Source organism: Mesocricetus auratus, unplaced genomic scaffold (assembly GCF_017639785.1).
Source record: "Mesocricetus auratus isolate SY011 unplaced genomic scaffold, BCM_Maur_2.0 Super-Scaffold_100676, whole genome shotgun sequence".
In the NCBI taxonomy this organism is placed as follows: Eukaryota; Metazoa; Chordata; class Mammalia; order Rodentia; family Cricetidae; genus Mesocricetus; species Mesocricetus auratus.
In genome coordinates, this window is record NW_024429266.1 from 185,800,543 (window position 1) to 185,826,274 (window position 25,732).

Sequence of the window (25,732 nt, forward strand, 5' to 3'; positions counted from 1 at the left end):
TCCTGGCTGGTGGTCTAATCTCTGGCCCCAGAATCGGGGAGACACCACAGGGAAACAGGAAGAGGCATCTAGCCATAGGAGGTGTGAAAGGCATGGTATTTCAGTGAGCAAGCCCTTATCTCAGCCCTATGAAGAGCTTTAAAGCACTGAATTGTTTTCAGTAAACATTACACAGATGCCTGCTCCCAGGCCGAAGGGGAAGTGGGTTTCTGCTCAAGGTCTGGTGTCCCCACAAAATAGAAGTAACATTTGATAGCACTTCATATCCTTTTATGTAGTAGTAAACTATGGATTAGAAAGAAACTGATTAAGAAATGATAGTGTATTTAAAGTATTGAGCATCAGCCAGGGACCTGTTCTTGTTTTATTACATTAAAACTGATTATTATCTATTATAGTGACACATTATTTACTATTTATTAAGGCTTACCTGAGAATTCAGAAAAGCAAAATCAGCCTCAAGCTATAGAGATCAGGCAGTGGTGACACACACCTTTAATGCCAGCAGCCAGAAGCTAGGAGGTGGTGGTACACACCTTTAATCCTAGGACTCAGGATTAAGAGATAGATGGATCTCTCTGAGTTCAAGGCCATACAGATCTACACAAGATTGAATTAGTCTAAAAGAGAATTATAACTCACATCTTTAATCCCAGCACTAGAGAGATATATAAGACAGAAGCAATGTCTCAGAAAAGATTCATTCTCCATCCACACTAAAGAAAAGTTAGTCTGAGGCTTGGTGAGAGCTTGTGGAGACGGGATCAGTCCATTCAGCCTGAGGTAGAGGTAGGAAGCTAGAGGCCAGCTGCTTTGCTTTTCTGATATTCAGCTTCAAGTTTTAACCCCAATATCAGTCTCTGGGTCATTTATTTACTCATGTTACAATCTATAATCTATACAACTGCTATTATTCTATAATCTTTGAAGTTTTCTGAGGGTTTAGAATATCATCTAATTTGGAAATGACATTATTGCATGTAGAAAATTCACAGATTGGCTGATAAGTAACAGAACTAATAAGACATTTTCAGGATGGTATGACAGATGCTAAATCTACAAAAATCATCAGCTTTCCTAAAATATACCAATGAAAACTACTGCACTTGAAAAAAGTTATAAAATATCCAAAAAAACCCACATAAGAACTGTGCAAATTTCTTTAAGAATATCCTAAATGTACTTAAAGATCCTAGAGTTAGGGGTGTAATGCAGTGGTCGGGCAGGTGTTTAGCTTCTGGGTTCAGTACCCCGACCTCCCCACCAACACATAACCTAAATACTGGAAATAGTATGTTCTGAATGAGAGCTCACTATTTGAAAAAAAAAAAAGATTGCAAAAGAAAATTAGATGTTCCTTATGAAAGAACAAGTACATGAGGAATATATATATTATAATGTCATGACATAACAGGAATAAGCAGATGGCTAGCAGGCTGATAAAAATACTCAGAAATATATGTATATTTGCATATGCATGCAAATTTAACTTCAAAGCAGCGAGTAAAGAACATATTATGCTATGCAATAAATATTTGGACAACTAGTTAACCATTTGGCAACATATTTTTCATTAATTTCTTATTGAACAGTTTTATTTCTAAGAATCAGTTCCAAGGAGTTTAATGGATAAATGCCTTTAAGAACATTCGGCTGGATTTTGTGGAGCGCCGGAGAGCCAAGGGTCCTGTGCATCGGTCTGCTGTCACTGGAGTCTCAGCAGGGAACTGCGGTGGGAGAGGCAGCCTCTTTTCTTTCCTCTTGTGAGATGTTTTTGGTCTTCAGCTACATTTTCAGCTTTGTGAGAAACCTTATCATTGAAGGAAAGGGTTAGCATTGTTACCAACAAGACAGATGCTCCATCCATGAATTCCCATGTATTCACTGGGAATCTCAATACTCTTGTGGTCAAGAAGTCTGGTGTGGTGTGGAGGCAGTCTTTTCAAAGGATGGCAAAATCGTGGGTTGCTCTGTGCATAAGGGCTTTGCCTTCATCCAGTATGTTAATGAAAGAAATGCCCAGGCTGCTGTAGCTGGAGAAGATGGGAGAATGATTGCTGGCCAGGTTTTAGATATTAATCTGGCTGCAGAGGCAAAAGGAACAGAGGAAAAGCAGGTAGAAGTGAACGATCTGTCTTGGAGATGTGCAGGTCAGTACCAGAACACCCTTTTCCATCCACTCTACTCAGATCCTCATTTGGACTATGACTTTCAACGGGATTATTATGACAGGATGTACAGTTACCCAGCAGCACCTGTTCCTCCTCCTCCTCCTCCTCCTCCTCCTCCTCCTCCTCTTCCTCCTCCTCCTCCTCCTCCTATTCGGGCTGTGGTGCCTTCTAAACGCCAGCATGTTTCCGGAAGCACCTCTCAAAGGGGCAAAAGTGGGTTTAATTCAAAGAGTGGACAACAGGGATCTTCATCCAGGTCTGGAGAGTTGAAAGGAGATGACCTTCAGGCCATTAAGAAGCTGCTGACTCAGATAAAGCAAAAAGTGGATTCTGTGCTGGAAAGCCTGGAAAAAACTGAAAAGGAGCAAAGCAAACAAGAGACTTGTCGTTCTCCTCCCCAGCAGAGATGAAGAATGAAAAGTCTGAGGAAGAGCAGAGCAGTGCTCTGTGAACAAAGATGAGACCATCTTCATGATGGAGTCTGAGGCAGGCGCAGATGACTCTGCAGAGGAGGGTGACCTGCTGGATGACAATGACAATGAAGATGGGGGGATGACCAGCTGGATTTGATCAAGGATGATGAAAAAGAGACCGAGGAAAGCCTTTGTCCAGTAACTGATGAAAACAGAAGCAGATATGCTTAGCTAAGCACTGGGCCAAGCCCTAGGGACTCCTGTTGAGGAGGAGGAAGGATTGCAGGAGCCAGGGAGTCAGAGTCATCACAAGGGAACCCACAGAAGCAACTGGCCTGCTCATGGGAGCGCACAGACTATGGCCCAACGGCTAGGAGACCTGCATGGGACAGGCCTAGGCCCTCTGCCTATGTGTGGCTTGGCCTGCTTGTCGAACTCCTGGCAGTGGGAGCAGGGCCTGTCCCTAAGGCTTTGGTTGGCTTTGGGGAACTTGTCTCTAAGGCTTTGGTTGACTTTGGGGAACTTGTTCCTAGTGCTGGGTTGCCCTGCCAGCCTTAATACAAGCAGAAGAACTTAGTCCTACCTCAACTTGATATGCCATGCTTTTTTGACACTCATGGGAGGCCTGCCCCTTTCTGAACAGAGGTAGAGGAGGGGTAGATTGGGGAGGGGCAGCAGAGGGGAGATGCGGGAGGGCATAGGAGGAGGGCGAAGGGGAAGCTGCTGTAGGGATGTAAAATCAATGAAAAAATAGTAATTAACTCCCCCAAACTCCCTCCCCCACCAATTCATCTGTCTTAGCTCTTTTTTTTTACCCAGGTGACTTCAGTGCAAGTTCCTACTGGTGGCCTTAGCTTTCAAGACACTCTGGGTAAACGTTCTCAGAGACCCGTGTACTTGCCTTGTTGTCTATAATTTCATGTTACATCGGCTTGCATTTCCAAATTACTTTTTGTTTTCTTCTCTCATTTCTAAAATCCATGAGGGCAGGGACAAAAACATATAGGTCAGTGTTCACTTCCAAGCCCGGTGACACCTGGCCAATAACTCACGCTTTCTTCCTACATTGCAAATGCGCATGTACTTGATGTCAACAGGCTCGCTACACCCTTAGGTGGTAGACCTGTCATCACGTCCACTCGGAGGGGGAAGGAAACAAAGAGGTTTGAAGCTTGACCCAGATGCCACTGGTCGAGCTGAGCTTCTCAGGCCTAGCTCTGGGCCACTAGGTCAGTGTGAGGTGATGTTAACAGGCGTCGGTCACACAGCCTGCCACGCTTGAGGGTCACCGGGTGAGGCGGGAGGGCGGGATGTAAACTCCTCTCCCACCCAGGTGAAAAGCCCGGCCCGCGACGACCTGCGGGGAGTTTCCGAAGGGCGCCTCGGGGGCGGAGCAAGCTTTTGTGGTGGGCGGGACCACCACTGATTGGCTAGATCCAGGCGGAAGTCGGGAGGTTCGATGTTCCGAAGACGCCAGCTTGTGACGGGGAGGGGGAGGAGGAAGGCTTCCGTAAAAAGGTGCCTTTCGGTCCCTCCGCTCCCGGGGACCCTCGGCAAAAGCCCACCATACCGACCCCGCGGCTAACCCCTCCCTCAGGCTCTCTCCGCTCGATTTCGCACCGTTACGTGGGAAGCGAATCCGGTGAGTAGCCGGTGGGATGGGGCGGGCCCAGTGGGCGGGGTTGCCTGAGAAGGGCGGGAGGCGTTCCCGGGAACTCGCCCCCGTGGTGCCTGGGGCTGAGGGTTTGCGTTCCGGGGTCGTGGCTGTCCTGGCTCTCGGGCCTCCCGTGGGCCGCGGGCCTGGGCCTTTGAGCCGTGACAACGTTTGGTGGCCGCTTCCACGCTTTTGCTTTGCCTTTCTCGATGGTTAATTTTACTTCCGGGGGCTTCTCTGTCTTCGCTATTTCCTTCAGTATAATTTTGTGTTCTGCTTTCTAATCGGAATTGCTGGCCTTCGAATCTGCTAATTCGGCCCCGTACCTTCTGCTTTTTCTGGAGCTACAGAGGTTTGAAGATCCTCTTTATGTACAGAGGATGACGTTCTAGGATGTTTTCCCCCGGTGGCTAGAACAATGATCTATAATCCTACTTTGTTTGCCTTCAGTATGTCTGCAGGCTTTTTTTTTTTTTTTTTTTTTTGGTTACTTTGCCTTCATTCATTCATTCATCTATTTGTCAAGAATATTTAGCTCTTGTTACGGGAGTATAGTAGGAAAAAATGCACACTGAAGTTAGACCTTCGGAGTTAACAGGCAGAATCCCATTTCAAGAAATTAGTAGACTGTCTATGCTTGAAATAACGCTTTTCCTGCTCTTCCTGCTTCTGGAATGAAATTTTCTGTCAGAAAATTCCCCGATGAAAAGTTCGTACCCAGTAGAAATGAGCCCGTTGATTGGGATTCGGGTGCACATATGGTTCCATTTCATTTTATTCCATTCCATCATGACAGTTATCAGATGTTTTTGATTCATACATTATAATATTGTAATCAGTTCAGATCAGAGGAAGGTACTCGTTTGGATATGATTTTAACAAAACATTTAGCATTGGGATAAAACTTGCTTACAGATGATCATACGTTCATTCACTGTTAACTTATGTATCTTCATTTTATATCTGTATCCATCTCTAAGGAAATGGAGTCGGTTTTTATTAGTAGCCCCTTCCTATTGATTTTCCACAACACCCTTTAGCAGAGTATATGTCGTGTTGAAGGTCACATGCTATATATAAATCCTCTCAATTGTCTCTGTGAATGTGATGTTTATTCTAGTATATTCACTAGAGGACAGATCCTGTTGCATAACAAATACTTGTTGCTTTTTTTTCCCTCCATTTTTCAAGACAGGGTTTCTCTGTGTAGCTTTGTAGCCTGTCCCGAAACTTGATCCATAGATCAGACTGGCCTTGAACTCACAGAAAGTCTGCCTCTGTTGGGATTAACGGCATGCACCGCCACTGTCCAGCCACTTGTCGAGTTGACAGTGACTGGCTCAGTAATGCACAAAGAGGTCTCTGCTCGCCCTGTTCATTTTTCCTTCAGGATCACACTTACATCTGTATTGTTGGGCCACTTGTACTTTGATGAGAATTACAAAGGATCTAGTGAATGCCTCATGTTTGTCATGTCACCGTTTCTTTGTTATAAAAAAAAAAGGGCCCAGTTTTCTGTGAAGTCAGATGTAAGACTTTTCTTAAGTTTTGCTAAGCAAGCTGACTTTTGCTAATCATAATGAACACAGAGCCTTGGGCTCTGTTTTTGGCCCCGTGTGCCATCCTCACATGACCGAGTGCTATTGTGAGCACCTGAATGTTGTCAACAAGCGCAGCTTATTTTTTAAAGATATTGTGTGTACTTCATGTATAGTGGTGCACCACGTCCATGCCGTGCCTCCAGAGGAGGGTATTGGATCCCCTGGAACTGGAGTTAACTACTATGTGGGTGCTGAGAATCGAGCCCTGGTCCTCTGGAAGAACAGCCAGGGTCTTAACCATGGAGCCATCTCTCCAGCCCCCACAGCTTAGTTTTTATTTCATTTCATTTTTATTGTAAGTCAACTTTGCATTTATGGGTTTCACAAGTAACCTGTGAGTTTCTTTGGACAGAAGGGGCATCTGCAAAGCTTGTCCGGCTTTGCTAGGGAATACAATTGTCACTCTAAGCCATACACATGTGAGAAGATTTGAAATTGAAGTAGAAAAGTAAAGCAAACCCCCAGCCACAGTGTACTTTAAATATCAGTGCAGATAACATTTGCATTCCTGACCAAATGCTTTTTGTAATGAGGGAAGGTTTTGTTAAATGACGGTGAACTGATTTTGTCTAATTTTCCCTTGTAGTTTTGATAATCTCCATGTCCTTAAGGCCTTAGCCTGAAAATAATACCTTCTCTTACTCCTAAGATAAAATAGCTGCTTTGTGAAAACTGTTTCACGAATGTTTTGAGGGCATCTTAACACTGACCCTGGTGTGGATCCACTCAGAAGCAGTCTCCCTGTCTGTGTTTAAAGTCTGCAGGAAGTGGTTAGAGTATGGAAAATTACTACAGATTTTGTAATATTTCCTAGAACCCAGGGGTGACAACCCAAAATGAGATATACAAGGAGGGATAAAGAATTATCCCAGATTTCCCCACAAACCTTCCCTTTCATTGTTCATGGAAGTATATGCTCACCGAGTTTCCTCTAATTCCCCTTTTTATTTCATTTTATTTATTTGTTTGTTTATTGTGTGTGCATGTATACACATACCATGGCACAATAAAATGTCAGAGGACAACTTGTGGTAGTCATTTCTCTCCCTCCACCATGTATCTGACTTCTGGGGATCTAACACTGATTATCAGTCTTGGTAGCAAGCGCCTTTACTGGCTGAGCCATCGTGCCTTTTTCTGAGATTTGTTTTCAGTTATAATTCTGGGCTAAGCTCATGGCCTCCTGGAACATCCCACCTTTGATTTTTTTTTCTCCCTCCTTCACCACATCCTTTCTTGGTAAGCTCCATGCTATCCTGTGAACATGGCTGCTAAGGGTCATCTTTAGTCTTAACTCCTCTCACTGCTTGCCCCTTTGATGAAACTGAGCTCTTGGTCATTAGTTCATTTCACCCAGCAAGTCATCAGGAAATGTTTCTTACATACTAAATAAACATGGCTCTGATACTTGGAAGAGAGGAGTGCAAACATGAACTGAATCAGAGCCTGCCTGCCCCATGAGGTCACTCACTTTACGCAGTGTGTGTTGTGGGAAGAAAGTGGTATCTGACCGTGTCTGGGATGCAGGGAAAACCTGTTGAAATAAGTTACATTTGAGTAAATCCTTATAGATGGAATCATATGAGAAGACCAAAGCAAGCAAAATAACTCAACCTATGAAATGGAAAGTGGATGTCAAGTACAGAGAAATGGAGAAAGTGCTTCCAAGACGAAAGATGGAGGGCTTGTCCTAGGCACTATTCTTGCTGTGAAGAGGCAACATTGACAAGGCAACTCTTATGAAAGAAAGCCCTGAATTGGGAGCTTGCTTTCAGCTTCAGAGGTTAAGTTCATTATCGTCATGGCTGGGAAGGCAGTTGCATGCAGACAGGCACCGGAGCAGTAGCTGAGATTTTACATCCTGACCTGTAGGCAGATGGAGAGTGACCTAGCATGGGCTTTAGAAACCTCAAAGCTCACCCCCAGTGACACACTTCCTCCAACAAGGCCACAACTCCTAATCAGTCTTAACCTTTTCAAACTGGTGACTAAGCAGTCAACTCTATGAGCCTATGGGTGCCATACTCAAGCCACCACATTCCACTTCCTGGCCCCCATAGACTTATAGTCATATCATAGTAGAACTGCATTCAGCCCAACTTCAGAAGTACCCATAGGAGCTTTGTTGACTGTTTTACATTTTCCCGTCTCGGACTGGTTCCACACCCTGTCTTGTCTGCAGGTCTCCTTGGCAGGTATCCCATGACTTAGGCATATCCAACAAGTTGGTGTCTCCAGCGAAATCCAAGCTTCATCTTCACAGCTTCACTCAGTGGCCTCTCTGGGCCTCCATTCAGGGACACCCCTGACACACACCAGGCCTCAGCAGCTTTCTTTTAGCTGACAAGGGAGATTCCACAACCCATTTGTATTCTTGACTCTAAAGCCAGAGCCACATGGCTGAAGTTGCTAGCTTCTGCTGCTTAATGGGGTTGGAACTTGACCTACTCCTTCAGGTACATCTGCATCAGTTTTCTGTTGGTGATGGTGTTCTTCCCTGCTTAATCTTCTTTAACTCCTTTTCACAAGGTACAATCTTACCTGGGTGGGGTCTTGCCCTGAGGTCACCACTCCCTTTTTTCTATTATTTTTTTTACGTCCTTGAACACTGGACTTGGCTCCAACAAAACTTGCTCCTTTTCTCCTCAAACTGTACATTTTGTATTTTACTTTGCCCATCTTGCTCCTTTTTTTAAAAAATAGAGCTGCCTAAGAGTGACCACTAATAGTCATACAACATAGTCATTACTAGGCTGTCTTAAAATTTCTGCTGCCAAAACCATTAATCCAAAACTCTTCAGTTTAGCCTCAGGCAGATTTTAAGATGAGGGCAGAAGCAGCTACATGCTTTGTCAAAATGTCACACGAATGGCCTCTAGGCCACTTACTAATATTCTCCCCTTTGAAACCTCTTGAGCTGGGTCACATTGTTTTCAGCACTACTGTCCTCAGTGCATCTCCTAGAAGGCTCATTAAGCCTCGGTTTAAGCATTCAGCTGCTTTCCTCATCCAGACCCCAAATCCACATTCCACTGACAGACAGCATGTCCATGCCTTTCACAACAGTGCCCCGGCTCCAGTACCAACTTCTGTCTTAGGCACTGTTCTGTTGCTGTGAAGAGACAGCATGACCAAGGCAACTTATAAAAGGAAGCATTTAATTGAGGCTTGTTGACAGTTCCAAAAGTTTACTTCATTATCGTGGTGGGGAACGTGGCAGCATTCAGGCAGGCACTGGAGCAGTAGCTGAGAGTTTTACATCCCCATCTGTAGGCAGAGAGAGGGAGGGAGGAGGACTTAGAGAGAGAGAGAGAGAGAGAGAGAGAGAGAGAGAGAGAGAGAGAGAGAGGAGGGAGGGAGGGAGGGAGGGAGGGAGGGAGGGAGGGAGGGAGGGAGACAGACAGACAGACAGACAGACAGACAGACAGACAGACAGACAGAGAGAGACTTGGTATGGGATTTAGAAACTTCAAAGTCCATCTCCAGAGACACTTCCTCTAACAAGGCCACACCTACTCCAGCAAGGCCACACCTCGTAGTCTGTCTGATCCTTTGAAACAGTTCCATCCCCTGGTGACTTAGCAGTCAAATATATGCGCCTGTATGGAGGCCATTCTTATTCAAACCACCAGAGGGATGTTTAGGCATTGGCAACTGACATGTGGGCTATTTCTTCTGAGTCAGAAAGTACATTGTACACATATACTCACAGGTTGGGATGAAGATGTAACTTGGTCTCCTAGGATTCTAGAAATAACATAGCTGTCTCTGTATTCTTCGTGTTCTTTGTAAGTGTTCTCATGGTGTTTACTTAAGCTTATAGGTTGACCTGAATTTGTCTGAGACTCAGAACAAACTAGTTGTTTGGAAACAAAAGCCCTGGATCAGAACAAAGCAGAAGAGCACATACACAGGGCACTGAGTGGCTGGTGCCTTGCTAAGTAGGCTTGTGCTTGGATTATCTAATACTTTGGTTTTGTGAGAATTACTAAGTAATTACCCTGATCTGTATGTGCCATTATTCTAAGAGTCAAAACTCAGTAAATTTCTGAATAAGTACATACCCATGCTTGAAATCTAGAATTATCTAGTTCCAGAACACTGACTGGTTCTAGAATGTAGGATACTCATTGAGTGGAAAAGTCAGTGGGAGTCAGAAGTCAAGGAAGAATTCCCTAATTGCAAACAGCCCTGAACTTCCATGTAGTACTAACACCCATGTTTCTAGAACATTTTTCTAGTGATCTGTCCATGATCATGACTAGGGAAGTGTTGTGTCTGTCCTTGGGACTGGTGTGGCAGATTCTAATAGTTCTCACTGTAGGAAGGGTGTCCGATTTGGGTTGTAGGTAGAAGACTCGGATTTGTGCTAGAGATTTGCAGCAATAAGTGGCCTACTGGTTAAGTCTGATCCACTGGGCCTAAAATGCTAACGTTGAAATCTTTGATGTATGCAGTCACATTCCACAAAGGAAATCTGCTGTTAAAATAACCTTTGTTGGCATTTGTTTATCTTTTGATCCAGCAACCAGTTTCAGGTTTGCCTCTTGTGAGCTCTTGGGTGTAATGAAGAAGACAGACCTAACAAAAATAATCACACAGATAAACCCTAACTCCAATTATGGGAAAACAATGAAGGAGAAAGAATGACAATGTGGAAAGAACTTGGGGGCAGGTGGAGAAGTCACGGAGGTCCCTTTATGATGTGGTGACTTTTAGAGATACTGAGGACTGATCAAGAGCTAGCCTGATGAAGGTTGTCTAGGAGTTAGGGCAATGGGGATAGCACCAGCAAAGCCCTCAAGGGTGACTGGAACAGGATAGTTAAGAACCAGGCAAGTCTGTGAGCCTGGAACACGGAAGCAGGAAGCAGGCCCGGTAAGGGGAAGCCAGGCCATGCATGGCTCTGTGGAACATGATTGGAATTTTAACTTAATGCTGAAAGAAAATTAAGTCAGTTTTCCTCAAGACAGTGTGATAACTAATCTTGGTCATCAGTTTGACATATACGGGAAGAGGGATCCTCCGTTGAAGCATCTCCTCCACCAGATTGGTCTGTGGGGCATTTTCTTGATTGCTATCTGAGGAGAATCCAGCCTACTGTGGACAGTGCTGTCCCTAGGCTGGTGGGCCTGGGCTGTATAAAAAAAGGTAATTGAATGTGAGCCTGGGAACACACCAGTAAAACAGTGTTCCTCCATAATTTCTGCTTTGCCTTGCAAATTCTTGTCTTGCCTTTTTTCAATAATGGACTGCCAGCTGTAAGATAAAATAAACCCTTTCCCCCCCAAATTGCTTTTGATCATGGTGTTTATTGAAGCAACAGAAACCAAACTAGGACAAATAGGGAGATTTAGCTTGTATGTTCCAGGTGCAGCCTGATGTAATCACAAGGGGCCTTCCAAGTTAAAGATGGGAACAAAGAAGCACTGTGCCATGGAGGAAAGCAGCATCGAGGAGGTACAGTGCCCTGGCTTTGGTGGTGAGGGAGGGACTTCAACCAAGGTTGTTGGCTTGGCTTCTAACGTTGGAGAAGTCTTATTTTAAGCCACTAAGATTCTAGTAAGCTTTCCCAGCAGCAGCAGAACATGAACAGAGAGGAGCCATGAGGCTCTGAAGAAACAGGTTGAGAAGTACAGGAGAAAATGTTTGTTAGGTGTGTGGTGTGGGAGAAAGAAAGGGAAATGGAGGGACTCAAGCTACACTTTGTATGATGGATGCCAGATGCTAGGAATTGAACCCAAGGCTCACCATGCTAGGCCAGTGCTCTACCACTAAGCTGTGTCCTCAGCCCAGGAGTTTTCTTTTGGATCCACCAAGTTTAATGTGTGAATATAATTTGGATGAGGTCATACTGTATCCCCCCACCAAGGTGATGCTGTTACTTTCTAGGGATTGATTGAGTTCATTTTCTCTGCCAGTTAAAGAATTAGAAGGCAAGAGCAACCTCAAGCTCAGCAGGTAGCAAAGGGAAGTCTGGCAGCAGAGAGGAGAAGAGGCAATCCGTGTTAAAGAAAGGCTTTATTCATGCAGCAAGCACACAGGGAGAAAGGTCCCCTGCAAAGCAGAGGGTGTTCTTGGGAAACCAAAGTCTGTCCTTTAGGGCTGGGGTGTTTTAAAGTCCTTAAAGGGTCTTTCTTCTCTAATTTAGGCTTTGAAGAAAGACATGATTGGCCAACAGAACTTGTTGAACCAATCAATCTTCCTGGACCTCTGGGTGGGAGAAAAAGCCCATCAGACCTTTGTTTTAAGCTGCCTGGCTTTTGTCTCAGGTCAGAAGAATGAGGAAGAAGCTGCCATCTTGGAAGTTCTCCATCTTTATTACATAGTCATGGTCCCTATGTCTGCCCATCAGGAAATCTGCTTCCCAGTTCCTCAGTGCTATTGGGATGTAGTGGATCTTTAAGAGGTAGAGCTTAGTAGGAGGCTCTTAGGTCACTGGGGGGGGGCATGGGGAAGTCCCCTTGAGGTCTTACAAGAAAGAACCAAGCCTAGTTCCACTTGTCCTTTCTGCTTCTCCTTGTTTGCTCTCGTGGGTTCTCCTGTCATTGTCTTCTGCTACCACCACAAGTCACAAGACTGAGTAGGAGCTATGTCCTTAAACCTTCTAAACCCTGAACTTACAACCAGAGTCAGGTTTCATGTGCCTGTGGGGCATCAAGTACTAAAGTCAGGAAGGGAACTGGGAATTGAAATGTGAGCATTAGCGCTTAAAATTACAAGAGTAGGCAAGATCCTGAGAAAAGTGTGCTGCAAACTTTTTGCACTCCTGTAAATAACAGCATTATGTATGTATGTGCTGTTATTATTGCCATTTGCTTTTGTTTTGAGAAAGGATCTCTGTGGCCCAGACTGGTCGCAGACTCATGGCTGTCTTCTTGTTTCAGCCTCCCAAGTACTGTGTTTGCACGTGTGCAATCCTGTTTGGTTTAGATTAGCATTTTTACGTTATAGATAATAAAAGAGTAGTTTTTCAGATTAATGTTTTTGTTATTGAAAAGGGCATTTTTCAGGCTCTTGTGAAGTGCCTATGTCTAACTTGACTCTGGTTAGCCCAAGATGTAGTTTAAATGCAAATGGTTCAGTTTTTTTTCCCCACTGAGGTTTTATTAAATTAGGAAGCCCTGTGGCATAAGTGTGGATGAGGTGTTTTGGACTAAGATCAAACACAGCTTGAGATACCAGGTTAGAGTCTTCCCTGAAGACTCTTTGTAGTGCTCTGTCAGTTGTCAAATTAAATGACTTTACATAGTTAAACAGTTCTAGATGTGGTTCAGGCATAGGAACAAATGGGTTCTTCAGTCATTTCTTGACTGCTTCAGTGTAGGGGAAGGGTAACACTGGGATAGAGTTGGAAAACCTGAACTCAGCATTAAAAATTGGAATATTTGGGGGCTGGGAAGCTCACTGTCAGAGTATGTCCCTGGCATGCACAAGGCCCTGAGTTTCCAAAACTGCATAACCTGTAATCTTTGGTCTGGTGAGATGGAGGCAGGAGGATCACAAGTTCAAGGTTGTCCTTGACAATATAGTGAGTTTGAAGCTAGTCGGAACTGAATGAGTTCCTATTTCAAAAAAAGAGTATTTGGGCCTTGAAGTTTTGGTTTGGGGTTATCTAAAACTCTATAGACAATATGTGATAGAAGGGAGCTCGAAGGCTGGAGAGATGACTCAGCAGTTAGAGCACTGGCTGCTCTTCCAGAGGTCCTGAGTTCTTTTCCCAGAACCCACATGGTGGCTCAAACCATCTATAGTGAGATCAGATGCCCTCTTCTGACATAAAGTTGTACATGCAGATAGAGCACTCAAATACATAAAATAAACAAATAAATCTTAGTTGAAAGAAAAGAAGGGAACTCGCTGTGCAGTAAGGCGATTACAAACGTGTTTGCATCGTACCCTGGAACTTCAGGGGGTGAGCCTTGCAAATGTCTGCCCTGAGAGCAGCACAGGTGCGCAGCGGAGGCCCTGAGCCTCGTCACAGCACTTTGTGCAGATACGTATGTCTACAGTGGTTCAGGGGAGTGTCTGTTTTCCCTCGGGGTCAGTCACATGGGCACTGTGTGTCGATGCCAGTGAATCTCAGTAGATACCCTGCCCCCTCGGCTCAGGTGCCCTCTTTTGGCTGCAGTGTTTTCTAGAAGCAGCTGTGTGCTATGTTCTGGGAAGAGACACTGTGACACTTGCACATGATTTCCTCCGGACTTTGTCTCCTATGCTTTTTGCTTTTTCCCCCTTTGCTGAGGGTATTCTCTATCGTTGTTGTGTAATACACATCTACAACTTCAACAACTTATGCGTCCTAGAACATCATTCACCCTGAAGCAGGAATGCCTCCCATGCACAGAGAACATCTGAAAACAAGATCTGGCTGTGTAGCTCAGGCTAGCTCCAAGCTAATCCTCCTACTTCTGGTATCCCTGCTGAAATTAGAGGTAGGTGCTACCTGCCCTGTGTGGCTCCTGATGTGCACCTCAGTGAATCTCAACATTTCTCCCTAAGATCAAGAACAAGGCAATGATGCCCATTCCTTATTGGGAATTGCGTTCCAAGAATTAATGTTTTAGTCATTTAGGTGTGACTTTTCTTTAGAATTTAGAATGCCAGACAAGGGAGAGAACATGACTCTGGAAAGCGCAATTCCCAGAGGAATGACTTTCTCTTTTCCTTCATTTTAATCAACTAGTAGACAAAGCCTCTTTTTGTAGTCCAGGCTAACCTAGAGTTTGCTTCATAGCTCAGTTGACCTTGAATTTGTAAACTTTGTGCCTTAGGCTCAAGGGCGAAAGACATCACAACCATGTGTAGTCACCTTCTCCTTAGGCACCATCTCTGTTTGATTAGACACTTTCATTGCTAATCGCCCTTGTTTGAGCTGCATGTTTCATAATTCCTTTTTGTGTATGTGTGTAGAAACTTAGGTATCCAATTAAAGTAGTTAATTTGTTTAAGACAGCACCTCCTTAAACAATCTGGGCTAGCCTTTAACTCAGTGATTCCCCTGCCTCTACCACCTAAGTGATGGGATCATGGGCAAGATAATACCATGCTATTTTATTGTATTAATTCTGACCTCTTCTGGTGGCTGCCATGGTTTGGGCTCCATCTCTGTGTGGTTTGGGTATTTTGCTCAACTTAATGTTCGAAAATAGCCTTGTTCACACTGTTTCCACCTCTTGTCCTAACTGCTCAGGCAGCACTTCTAGGTTGACAAGTTACTGGTTGAAGGTTATGCTGAATCTCCTAGATTTTAACTCTTCAGAGGCTACTGTTTGTAGTTGAGTGAGACTTAGTTTTTTTGGGGGGGGAGGGGTGTGCTATATTAATGTTTATCCAGAAATAGGTTTTCCTTTTTTTTTTCTCTTGGTTTTTCAAGACAGGGTTTCTTTGTGGAACAGCTCTGGCTGTCCTAGAATTTACTTTGTAAACTAGGCTGGCCTCAAACTCACAGAGATCCCGCCTGCCTCTGCGTCCCAAGTGTGGATTACAGGTATGCGCCACCACTGCCTGGCAGAGGCTTTCCTTTTGGATCACTCCTGAGAGGGTCTAATCATGAGTTTATTGTCTTCCACACTCCTGAGGGTGACCAAGCTGTATATTTAATCATAGAACTGGCATAATGAAACACACTCCTTGTAAGCTAGCTTATAAAATCAGTTCTTGGGGTCCGTGAGATGGCCAGTGGGTAAAGATCCTTGCTGCCAAGCTTGACAACCTAAGTTTGACCCTTGGGGTCCACATGGTGGAAGGAGAGAAGTGACTCTCAAGTTGTCCTCTGATCCATGGCACACGCATGCAAGGCACACAAATGTGTGTATATGCACACACTAAATACATAGATAAATAGTTTAAAAATAAAATCAACCCTGCTTCATGGCTGTTGCCCATGAATCAGAGTCACTTCCTGTGTTTATTAGCAGTGATGTTGAAGCCCTTTGCCTACCTCATGTTTCTTCCCTGTGTTGACAGCATATCTGCCACATAGGAGCATTTTCAGGGCTGCCCAGTGTCTTGCTCTGTTTGCTCACGTGTGGGTGCAAGCCCAGAGCTGTTACCAGCCCTTTGATCTGCAGTAGTGATGACCCCAGAGGGCTCTTCCCTGCTGTCTCCTCTTCTCTGTATCAGCTGTCACTTCTGCCCTTCCTCTTTGTCCACACGTCACCTTCCTCGCTTCTCATGGAGCTGCCCGCCTTTTCTCAGAATTCCCTTAGTCCCAGGGTCCTCTGCTGTCTTTTCCAGATAGAGCTGCTCCCTCAGGCAGAGATGTGGACTTCACTCCTCGGGTCTGTTTGCCCTTGGACAGAGTCCATGTGTCACTGTACCTACAGCTCAGGGTGGAAGCCCTCTTTTCCTTCCTGCCTCTGTCCTCTTGGCATGACACTTCTCCCTGAGAGCATTTTGGACTGGTGGCGATCAGCACCCAGTATCTCAGGCTGTCTGGTTTAAGTAGGAGTTTCCGGGTAGGGAAGGGAGTTTGTCTTCTTGCTTCTCTGGAATAGAGCTTCTGCCTCATGGACTGAGGGGAATGACAAGTACCAGCAGCCTGCCCTTTCCACAGCCTGTGGGTGCAGAGCCCTATCTTTGGTTGTGCACAGAAGAGCCGGCAGGAGGGAAGACCGTCAGTTTCTTGTGTGTATTCCATCATTTGCTGGAAACACGTGTGTACACACACACACACACACACACACACACACACACACACACACACCCTTGATGACATGTGTTCCATCCCTGGGACTTACACGGTGAAAGCAGAGAACTGATTTCCATAAGTTTTCTAATGACCCCCACTCATGTGCCATGGCCTCTGTGTGCTGCAGCACACGCATGTCCACACAAATACAATAAGTAAATAGAATGTTACTTTGTGTATGTGCATACACATGTATATGTTTTGAGACAGTGTCTCCTAATACATGCTTGCCTTGAACTTGCCTTTTCCTGCCTCAGCCCCACAAGTGGGGGGAACTCAGGTGTGCTATGAGACTCAGTGCTGATTCTCCTTTGTAGAGAGGCGAAGATATCTTCATCTCCAAGTATGACTTCCTCAAGTATGCTAATGTTTATGCTAATAAAGTAACTCACTAGAAATGATAAGGCTGGAATGCAGCACTGTGTTCCAGGATGTGGACCAGGATTTGATTTTGAACTTGGCTTCTCTGTTACTTGTCATTTGCATTGTTCAGATGGGATGTGTCCAGGTGCTGTGACTGCGGGCCTTCGTTAGTATGGATGGCCTTGGAGACAGGCTCTGCCAGTGTGCACATTTGAAAGCTAGAAGGATGCTCTGCCGCTTGATGCTGGCTGCTTCACCTTTGCAGCCTCCTGCACAGAAAGCACAGCTTCCTCCCAGTTGAGGAAAAGCAGGCCCAATGTGGCATTGTAGCGGAGCTGGTCTAACATGCTGCATTAAGTACCTCCTCTGTGTTGGGTAACTTGAACGTGTTCTTTTGATCACCTATAGATGTGTCCTAGCTAGAGTCATCTTACTGTAGTGACAGCATCCTAAATCATTTTATCTAAGCCAGTTTTCTCTTTGAACCAAATTATACCAAATAGCTATTCCTTTTGGAGGAAACACACTATAGAAGATGCTATGGATTCTGTGGTATGAAATGAATTGTTTGAAAGAAAGCCATTGCATCTGTGAAGCTTGGCATAAGGAGATGAGGACTGGCTGTCAGTGGACACCTGGAGGGAGATGGGACCCCAGCACGCCTCAAGGACTTCTTTAATCTTCTCTGTACTGTACACTGTGGTTCTAGACAAAATAATCATATAATTTTCTGCTTTGTGTTTTACGTCTGACTTTAATTGTAAAATGACTTTCCTCTCCTGTACATGAAGCTATGGAGGAAAACATAATGTGAATTGTGACCAAGAATTAGCCTAGCTAGTCAAAGCTCAGTCAAAGCTATTTATGGCAGGGAATTTCCCTCCCTCCCTCCCTTCCCTCCCTCCCACCCCTTTCTCTCTCCTTCCCTTCCCTCCCTCCTTCCCACCCCTTTCTCTCTCCTTCCTTCCCTCCCCCATCTTTTTTTATTCTTCTCTCCTTCCTCCCTTCCTCCCTTTCTTCCTTCTTCCCTTCCTTCCTTCTCCCTCAGGTTTCATTGTGTTTCTCAGATTAGCCTTGAAATCCTGGACTCGTGATGGTCCTGCCTGAGCCTCAGTAGCTGGGACATCATGGGCTGCGGTGCCTGGCTTGTAGACTGGCCACCAGTGACAGCTCAGGCACAGAGTCAAAGGGCAGAGCACACACTATGGTCATAGGAGGGAACTTTTCTGTTGTCCTGACCCTTTCTAATAGAGAAAATACCGAGCCTATGGCCCAGTATTATCTTAGGTATTTGTTTCAAGCTTGTCTTTCCAGTTTTTCGGGGTATTTCCCAAACAAAAACTAAACCTGGGTCCCCTGGCTTTCTTTCTTGCTCTCTCACAGTGAAATGGCCAAACGGTGTGTGACCAGTGCTGGAAGAGGAAAGTGGATGTGTGGGATAGTTAACAGCACAGTTGATACTACATTTTAAGCCATCGACTTTATTATCCAGTTAAGACACAGAAGGTAAATAGTGCATTCTAACCTGGAGCCCTGATCCCAGGCTTCTGTTTTGTTTTGTTTTCTCAGCAGCTAATCAACTTGCAAAACATGAAGGAGTAAAAACAAGGACATAATCAGAAAAGTATTCATTGGAAAGTAGCTGGGCACGACTAAAAAAATAAAGTGAACTAGCCCTTTCACGGAGCTCAGGTACTCAATCCTAAGCCCCCAGCGAGGAAGGAACTTTAGTTTCAGCTCTGTCGGGGAGGGGGGGAAATGTGGCCATCCTGGGTTACATAGCTTCTACATTTTATATAGTGGCATAAAAATATTTTCAGCTTATTGGGAAATACAGATTCATTGTTAAAAATAATCAAAGGTATAGGGGATCATATGTTTGGCATGTCACCAGTGTAGATATGTATATATAAGATTCTACACAACACACACACACACACACACACACACACACACACACACACCCTGAGAGATACATTGTAAAGTGATGGCATTGGTCAATTCTAGAAAAGGAAGGTAGGAGAAGGTCAAGGATGAAAGTGTGATGGGCAGACAAGCCTTCAGCGTGAGTAATCTGACTTTTTGCAAGTCATATGTTAGTTGCACAAATTTAATTAATTAGTTAATTAATTAATTAATTTATTTATTTAGGTTTTTTGAGACAGGGTCTCTTTTTATAGCCATGGTTGTCCTGGAACTTACTGTGTAGACCAGACTGGCCTTGAATTCACAGAAAGCTACCTGCCTCTGCCTCCAGAGTACAAGCACTAAAGGCATGAGCTTCTCTGCCCAGAAAGTGCTTTGTTTTGTTTTTTCTACATCCCTTATAAGAAGCTACAGAGCTTGTTGTTGTAGTCTAGACTGGGATGTAGCCAATCCAAGTACTAACTAGGTCTGACCCTTCTCAGCTTTGAAGATAGGCATGTTCAGGGTGATATGGCCATAGACTAGACAGCTATACAAATTTAAATCAATACTTTTTTTTTTTTTTTTTTGGTTTTTTGAGACAGCGTTTCTCTGTATTGTTTTGGAGGCTGTCCTGGAACTCGCTCTGTAGACCAGGCTGGCCTCGAACTCACAGAGATCTGCCTGCCTCTGCCTCCGGTGTGCTGGGATTAAAGGCGTGTGCCACCAATGCCCAGCTTAAATCAATAATTTAAAAAACCTTTAGAGAATGATAATAGGAAGTCAAACTTCAAATGAAGTTAAATCATTTGATCAGCCATTTGGTACTTTTTGTGGTGTCTTCATCACAATTTTCACCCAATAATGTCAATTTTTTTCAAAGATTAGGTACACATGAGTTAATGCTCTAGTCAACATTATAAAACCCATTAATCATGAAGCACAAAACAGTATAACATGTGCCTACATGTACAGACCCTGTGCAGTCTGCCTGAACTTAGCTTCCTCATTGTGGGACCTCTCTGCTTCAGTTTCCTAATTTTTACCAGGTGTACCTGTCTCATATAGGTTGTTGTTAAGCCTAAATATGTTATTTCTATAGTCCTTAGACCAGCACTTGACACATAGTAAGAGTCATATAAGGTTAGAGATTGTTGTCACTGCTGTCATTACACTCCCAGCATGTTGGTGCTTAGAAAACACTATGACAGCTTATCATATCTATTCAAACTTCTTTCTTGTGACATGTACATACTCATGCATATATCCATGTGTTTATGAAAGCAAGTATTGATATATTTTAACTAAACTTTATTATATTATTCTTTACTTTTATAGCCTTTTTTATGCCCCAGCTCATATTTTAGAAATGTCTCATGATGCCATTAAATAAGATGACTATTTGAAATAGAAAAATAGATGCATCTGGTCTTAAGTATTTGGGATGCAGGGATGCCTGACAAATTCATAAGGCAACGATGAATTACTTCTTGGTCCTGCATGGGCTTTAACAACTGAGGAGGATCGTCAGCTTGATGTGCTAAACAGTGCTAACATTTTAGGTTACTTCTCTTCAGGGCCGGTTTGCAGATAGGTGTCAGATGTCACTGTGGCTTCTGTTTCTTGGTAGCAAAGTAGAATGTTCCATAGAAAGCACACTGGTCACTAATGGGTATTTCCTCCTCCACCTCTCACTGGCTTTCCAGAAGATGTTTCACAAGACAGAGGAGTTCTTTCCTAAGAAGACTGAGAATGATGTGGACGACATGGACACATCGGACACGCAGTGGGGCTGGTTCTACCTGGCGGAATGTGGGAAGTGGCACATGTTTCAGGTACCTTGCCCTGAGCTTTACAGGCAAGGGCTCACTGGTGCATAGAATCATGCTCATGGAGTACTGGAAATATCCAGCCCTGATGGAAACCAGAGTAGCTAGAAGTCTGTTTCCTCCCCGACAATAACTTCTTAGAAGCAGTGGTGAGCTTAGACAGGGAGCATACCTGGGTGATGAACTCCGGCACATACAAGCACGTCCAGGTTAGCTCTGGTGGAAACGGGAGGGAAGAGCTCTGGGTGTCATGTTAGGTGCTATATGTGTATTGTGTGTCCTCACAGCAGCTCTGAAGCAGATGGCATTGCTCCATCTTCTGTCAAAGGATGGGGAACTCAGGAAAGTTCACTCGCTTGCTTGGTTCAACTTGCAGAGAGAGTTTAGCTGAGGTTTGAACCCCCACACAAGAACTTGTAGTTTGGGGATTTTCTCTTTCTCCCGTTGTATGGTACCAGGCTGGTAAAAGGTTTACTTTGAGCCACTTAGTATAATCATTTGATAATTTGTGAAACTCATGATAATATGTAGACGGCTGTTGCAGAAACCATCATAACAGTAGCTGTTTTTCCCCTGGATGCCATTAATCCTTTTCCACGTGCAGACTTGGTTGTGCTCCCTGTGTGTGGGGAAGGTAGAGCAGGAGGAGTAGGGATCCTTCAGTCCTCAGCTCCACTTTTGTGGCCAACCAATTACTGTGAACAGCTGGTAAATGCAACTTTCTGGTTTGTCTTAAAGCCGGATACCAACATTCAATGTTCAGTTAGCAGTGAAGATATCGAAAAAAGCTTCAAAACAAACCCTTGTGGCTCCATTTCCTTTACCACTTCCAAATTCAGCTACAAGATAGACTTTGCAGGTATGTTTCCCCTCCTAGTTGTGTGTTTCTAGAATATTCCTAGACTGTCTGCGCAGTGCAGTCTGCAGCTCAGGATTAGCCACAATGTCTTGAAGCATGAAGTAAATCTCCTGTTCTATGACAGGTCACTCTGTAAAACTGAACTGTTAGAGAGCAGCACTGCCGTGTATAAAGCATGTTTCTGTGTTCATGTATGTTAACATGTGTGGTGTTGGCCGTGTGTTTCCAGTTCATGTAAAGCTCTTTATAGCTCTTGTTTTCATGTTTTGATTTTTGAAATGAGGTCTCCCTGTATTACTGGGCTGGTCTTGAACTCACAATTCTCCTGCCTTGGCCTCCGGAGCAGTTGGGATTGCAGGCCTGTACTGCTGCGCCTAACTTACAGTGCTTATTTTACTCAAAGCCTCATCCTTGGACACTGCTTGGAATTGGGAACCTTTTTATCTTAAATATCAAACTGATATTAAAAAAGAAAGTTACTGGTAGCTGGTGGTTGTTTCAAGACCAAAGTGAAGCCAGATGTCCTTCCTGTTGGTAGTTTGCTTAGACAGCTGTCTTGTCAATGATTGCTGCTTCTGCGCATCCTCATTTCACTGGCTCTTTCATAGATGAGCCCAGTTCATGTGCAGATCAGCTTCAGATTAGACCTGAACCTCTTTGGATTTCCACCCACCGTGTGGGTGGGGTCATGTTATCGGTGTGTTGTGAAACAAGGTTGGATTAAGTCTGTAAATTTCAGGCTGCCTTCACCCACTGTTTATGACCTTGAGGCAAAGGGGACTTGAAGGGGGCAGCTTCTTAGTAACCACTCATTTCGTCACTCTGCACTTTGGTCTTCTAGCTGCTCTCCAGTTGCTGAGTTGTGTCTTTCTGACCGTGGTGGTGCTGGTGTGCTGAGGACGGATTGTAAGTCTGAAATGCTTTCCCAGGAGTGATAAAGGGTTTGTCAAGGACGGTATAGACATAGCTAAAAAATACCATCCTACAAAATTTGACTTTCTTTTAATTGCTGGTTATCAAGAAGGATTAAAAGAATAGATGAATAAGTTAAATGTGAAAACAATTTTATTTTTTCTTCCAATTAATCCTGACTTTAAAAAATAGCATTAGGAAAGCAGGCTTCCTGTAAGGGATGCTGACATTGATGTTCTGTCCCAGCAGAAAGTGCGAGGCAGATGTTACTGATGTTCTGTGCTAGTGTATACAATCACAGTTTGGAGGCAGAACAGACACAGACTTGAGGCTTTGTAAAGGCAATACCATTTGTTAAAGTGTGTGGTAGGTAATTCAGCAGGTCACTTCTGACTAAGAATATTCACGAGGGAACTATACTCTCTGGAAGATTCCTGTGAGGAAAAAAAGGTTAATCCAAAATGTTTTTGTAGATGCTCAGAGTGTAGTTCTCTTGGTAGAGTGCTTGCCTAATATACATGAAACCCCAGCACAGCATAAACCAGGTGTGGTGGTGCATGCCTGTAATCCCAACACCCAGGATGTTGAGATAGGAGGATTACAAATTCAAGGCCAGTCTCAGCTACACAAAGTGTTCGGGCCATTCTTGCCTACATGAGACCCTGTATCAAAAAAACAAAAAAACAAAAAAAAAAAAAAGAAAAGAAAGAAAGAAAAGAAAATGAAAAAAGATCTTTACTAAAGTGTGGCAGGGGTGTGTGGCAATAAATGAGTATGTGGTGCTGTTTTGAGGTGCAGCCGAAGCATTTCCATAGACTGTTTCGAGGCTCTTTAACCCCAGTCATCCTGCCACTGTCCAGTTTCTCTCTGCCAAAGATGTGAAAGTCAGCTCAAAAAGGACACAGCTGCGAAGATGACTCCACAGGTTTTGTGCTGTGTACTGAGATGATCCTGCTTTTCCCTGAATGGCGGCAATGCCCCCGTGTGCTTTGTCTAGGAGAATACAGGAGTGGCAGAGCACACATTTGACAAATGCAGTGGCACTTGTTAAGAGTTACTGCTTGACTGGGAGGATAAGCAGGACCTGGTAAAAACTGCCAAGGCCTCTGTGCAGGCAGAAGATGCTAGCCAGACATGGCCTCCTGTGCCTGGGACCTTTGTATGTGTTGCCTCTGGCCAGGTTTTCTATGGTTTAGGTGCACAGTTTAAAGAGAGTAAAGAAACACACATTTTTGAAATTGTGTGAGTTGTGTAACTGTTATATGGAATGTATCCCTTTCTAATTTCTAAATTCTTAGGGAAACCAGAGTGCATTTCTCTATGTAACAAATCCAATGGAAGGTTTAGTATGATGTAGTGCTATGCTCTTAACTTTCCTGCCTTTAGAATTCCTGTGTTTTAGTATCAGGTTAACTGAGGTGTGACGCACAGGAGTGCGCACCCTGCATATGGAGTAGGGTATGTGGATGAGCATCTTGGTGTGGGCTGCATATGGAGTAGGGTATGCGATGAGCATCTTGGTGTGGGCCTTAGATCAAGCGCTGAAGCGGCCCCCTGAACTGGCACCTTTAGAATATGAGAAATAGATGAATGGTGAAATATCATAACTACTCAGCTGCCAGCGCCTCCCAAAGCCATGAGACCGCCATGCACTGCACTGTGGCTACTGATTTGCATGGCACTTGGGAACACAGTGTTTCTGTGGCTCACCTGCTATGTCTGTCTTTGTGTTCAGAGATGAAGCAGATGAACCTCGTCACTGGAAAACAGCGCCTAATAAAGAGGGCTCCTTTCTCCATCAGTGCCTTCAGGTATTGTAAATGGGGGAGCACAGGGGCTCACATTTATCTCATGGACTAAGAGTGATTTTTGCAATATTAAGCCTCTCATTTGCTGATAAAATAATCATTGTCCTCTGCCATTGTTTCCTTTCATTTTCTTCTTTTGCCACATGTATTTTTTTTCAGTTCTTAGACCAGTGCATGACAACTACAAGATGCCATGTGGTTTTTCATTTAAAACTCTTTTAATGACCTATTGAGCTTAAGTTTGAATTTGAACTGGACATATTCTCACAAAATTTTCCACATATTTGACCATAAATCCTAGAGAACTGCTCACTTTGTTTGCCCCTGCATTGATGTTGATCACCTTTGGGCAAATCTTAGATATGTATAATGCCAGTCCACATTGACTAGAGGCCTGGGGATGATGCTCTACCATGGGCGTGGTGCGTCTCCCTGGATCCAGGAAGATGCTCTACCATGGGCATCATTGTGTTGTCCTTGGATCCAAGTTGCATATTTTCTTTTTGGTTCCCTTTGCCATATATAGACTTAAAAAATTGTTAAGTTCCAGAGGCAAATATTTGTTGCACATGGGAATAGAAAACAAGTGAAAAATTTTAAGAGTGTATTTCCTATTTTCTGGAATGATTCCTTAAGTGAATGTCACATTCTTTCTGTTCAGAGAACTTAAAATACAACTGGGAAACAAAACAGTAGTGTGTGACTTGTCAGGAATGCCCTCACACTCTTTCCAAGGAGCACTTGAGAAAGAAGAACAAAGAAAGGAATTGAAGGGACTAGCAAGGAAAGAAATACTTCCAGTTTTCTTTCTCAAAATGTTTGGCTTCTATTTTAACATCATGATTCAAAAGATAAGAAGGCTTTCCTGCATCTTTGGGACACAGAGAGTATGTGCTTACCTGCTACATACAGTATGTGTTCCTCAGTGCCAGCGATAGAATACAGGAGTTCCTTATCTTCTAAGGTGCAAATCTCGGGGAGTGAGACACAATAACAGCAAGGGTTTCACAGTTGTGTGAGGTGAGAATTCCATGCTGGGAGAAACATTTTCTTCTGTCCCAGGCTATACAAACTGTACAGCAGAGACAGCAGGGGCAGGGGGAGTAGGCAGCAGAGGGCAGCAAGTAAGGCAGTAATGAAAGGGGAGGAGTTTAGTGTGAAAGCTAGGTGCCAATGCAGAAAGGTTAACTGCAGGACAGCACTTCACAAGCCTGGTGAATGTGTGTTCTATCAAGGCCTTGGGTCCATGCAAGTTATTTAAACCTTTCCCCCATAGCTGAAAGATGCATTAGACAGCATGGGGGTGGGGGAATGGAGAGCTTTCAAAAAATAACTTGGTGTTGAGGTTAACTTAAATAATAATTCCTATAGTATTTGAAGTTCTGCTAGAACTTTCCTACAATCACACTCATGATGAAGAAAAATGTAAATTTATGCCAGACTCCTTTGTTAGCAGACTGACTGAAATTCAAAAGTGGAGGAACATGCCTTTCTGGAGAGGTTGCTGGAAGATCAATACCCTTC

The 25,732-nt window shown here is 44.1% G+C and overlaps 1 protein-coding gene and 1 pseudogene across 16 annotated transcripts in view; both read left to right on the forward strand.

The window, feature by feature from the left end:
- LOC101843360 overlaps positions 1–4,234 on the forward strand; it is a 30,637-nt pseudogene extending 26,403 nt beyond the window's left edge.
- The window catches only part of Parp11 (poly(ADP-ribose) polymerase family member 11), a 35,732-nt gene continuing 14,021 nt past the window's right edge, over positions 4,022–25,732 (forward strand). Inside the window, exons 1-6 of one of the 16 annotated variants that reach the window (XM_021235269.2) lie at positions 4,022–4,226; positions 11,211–11,299; positions 18,465–18,587; positions 20,507–20,635; positions 21,368–21,488; positions 24,136–24,211. In XM_021235269.2, the coding sequence (XP_021090928.1) occupies positions 20,510–20,635; positions 21,368–21,488; positions 24,136–24,211 (323 nt within the window). In that variant the 5' untranslated portion in view covers positions 4,022–4,226; positions 11,211–11,299; positions 18,465–18,587; positions 20,507–20,509. Of the gene's footprint in view, positions 4,227–11,210; positions 11,300–18,278; positions 18,402–18,464; positions 18,588–20,506; positions 20,636–21,367; positions 21,489–22,329; positions 22,395–24,135; positions 24,212–25,732 lie in introns of those variants that run through there. The other 15 variants (XM_021235273.2, XM_021235271.2, XM_040738060.1 and 12 more) reach the window with 15 other exon arrangements.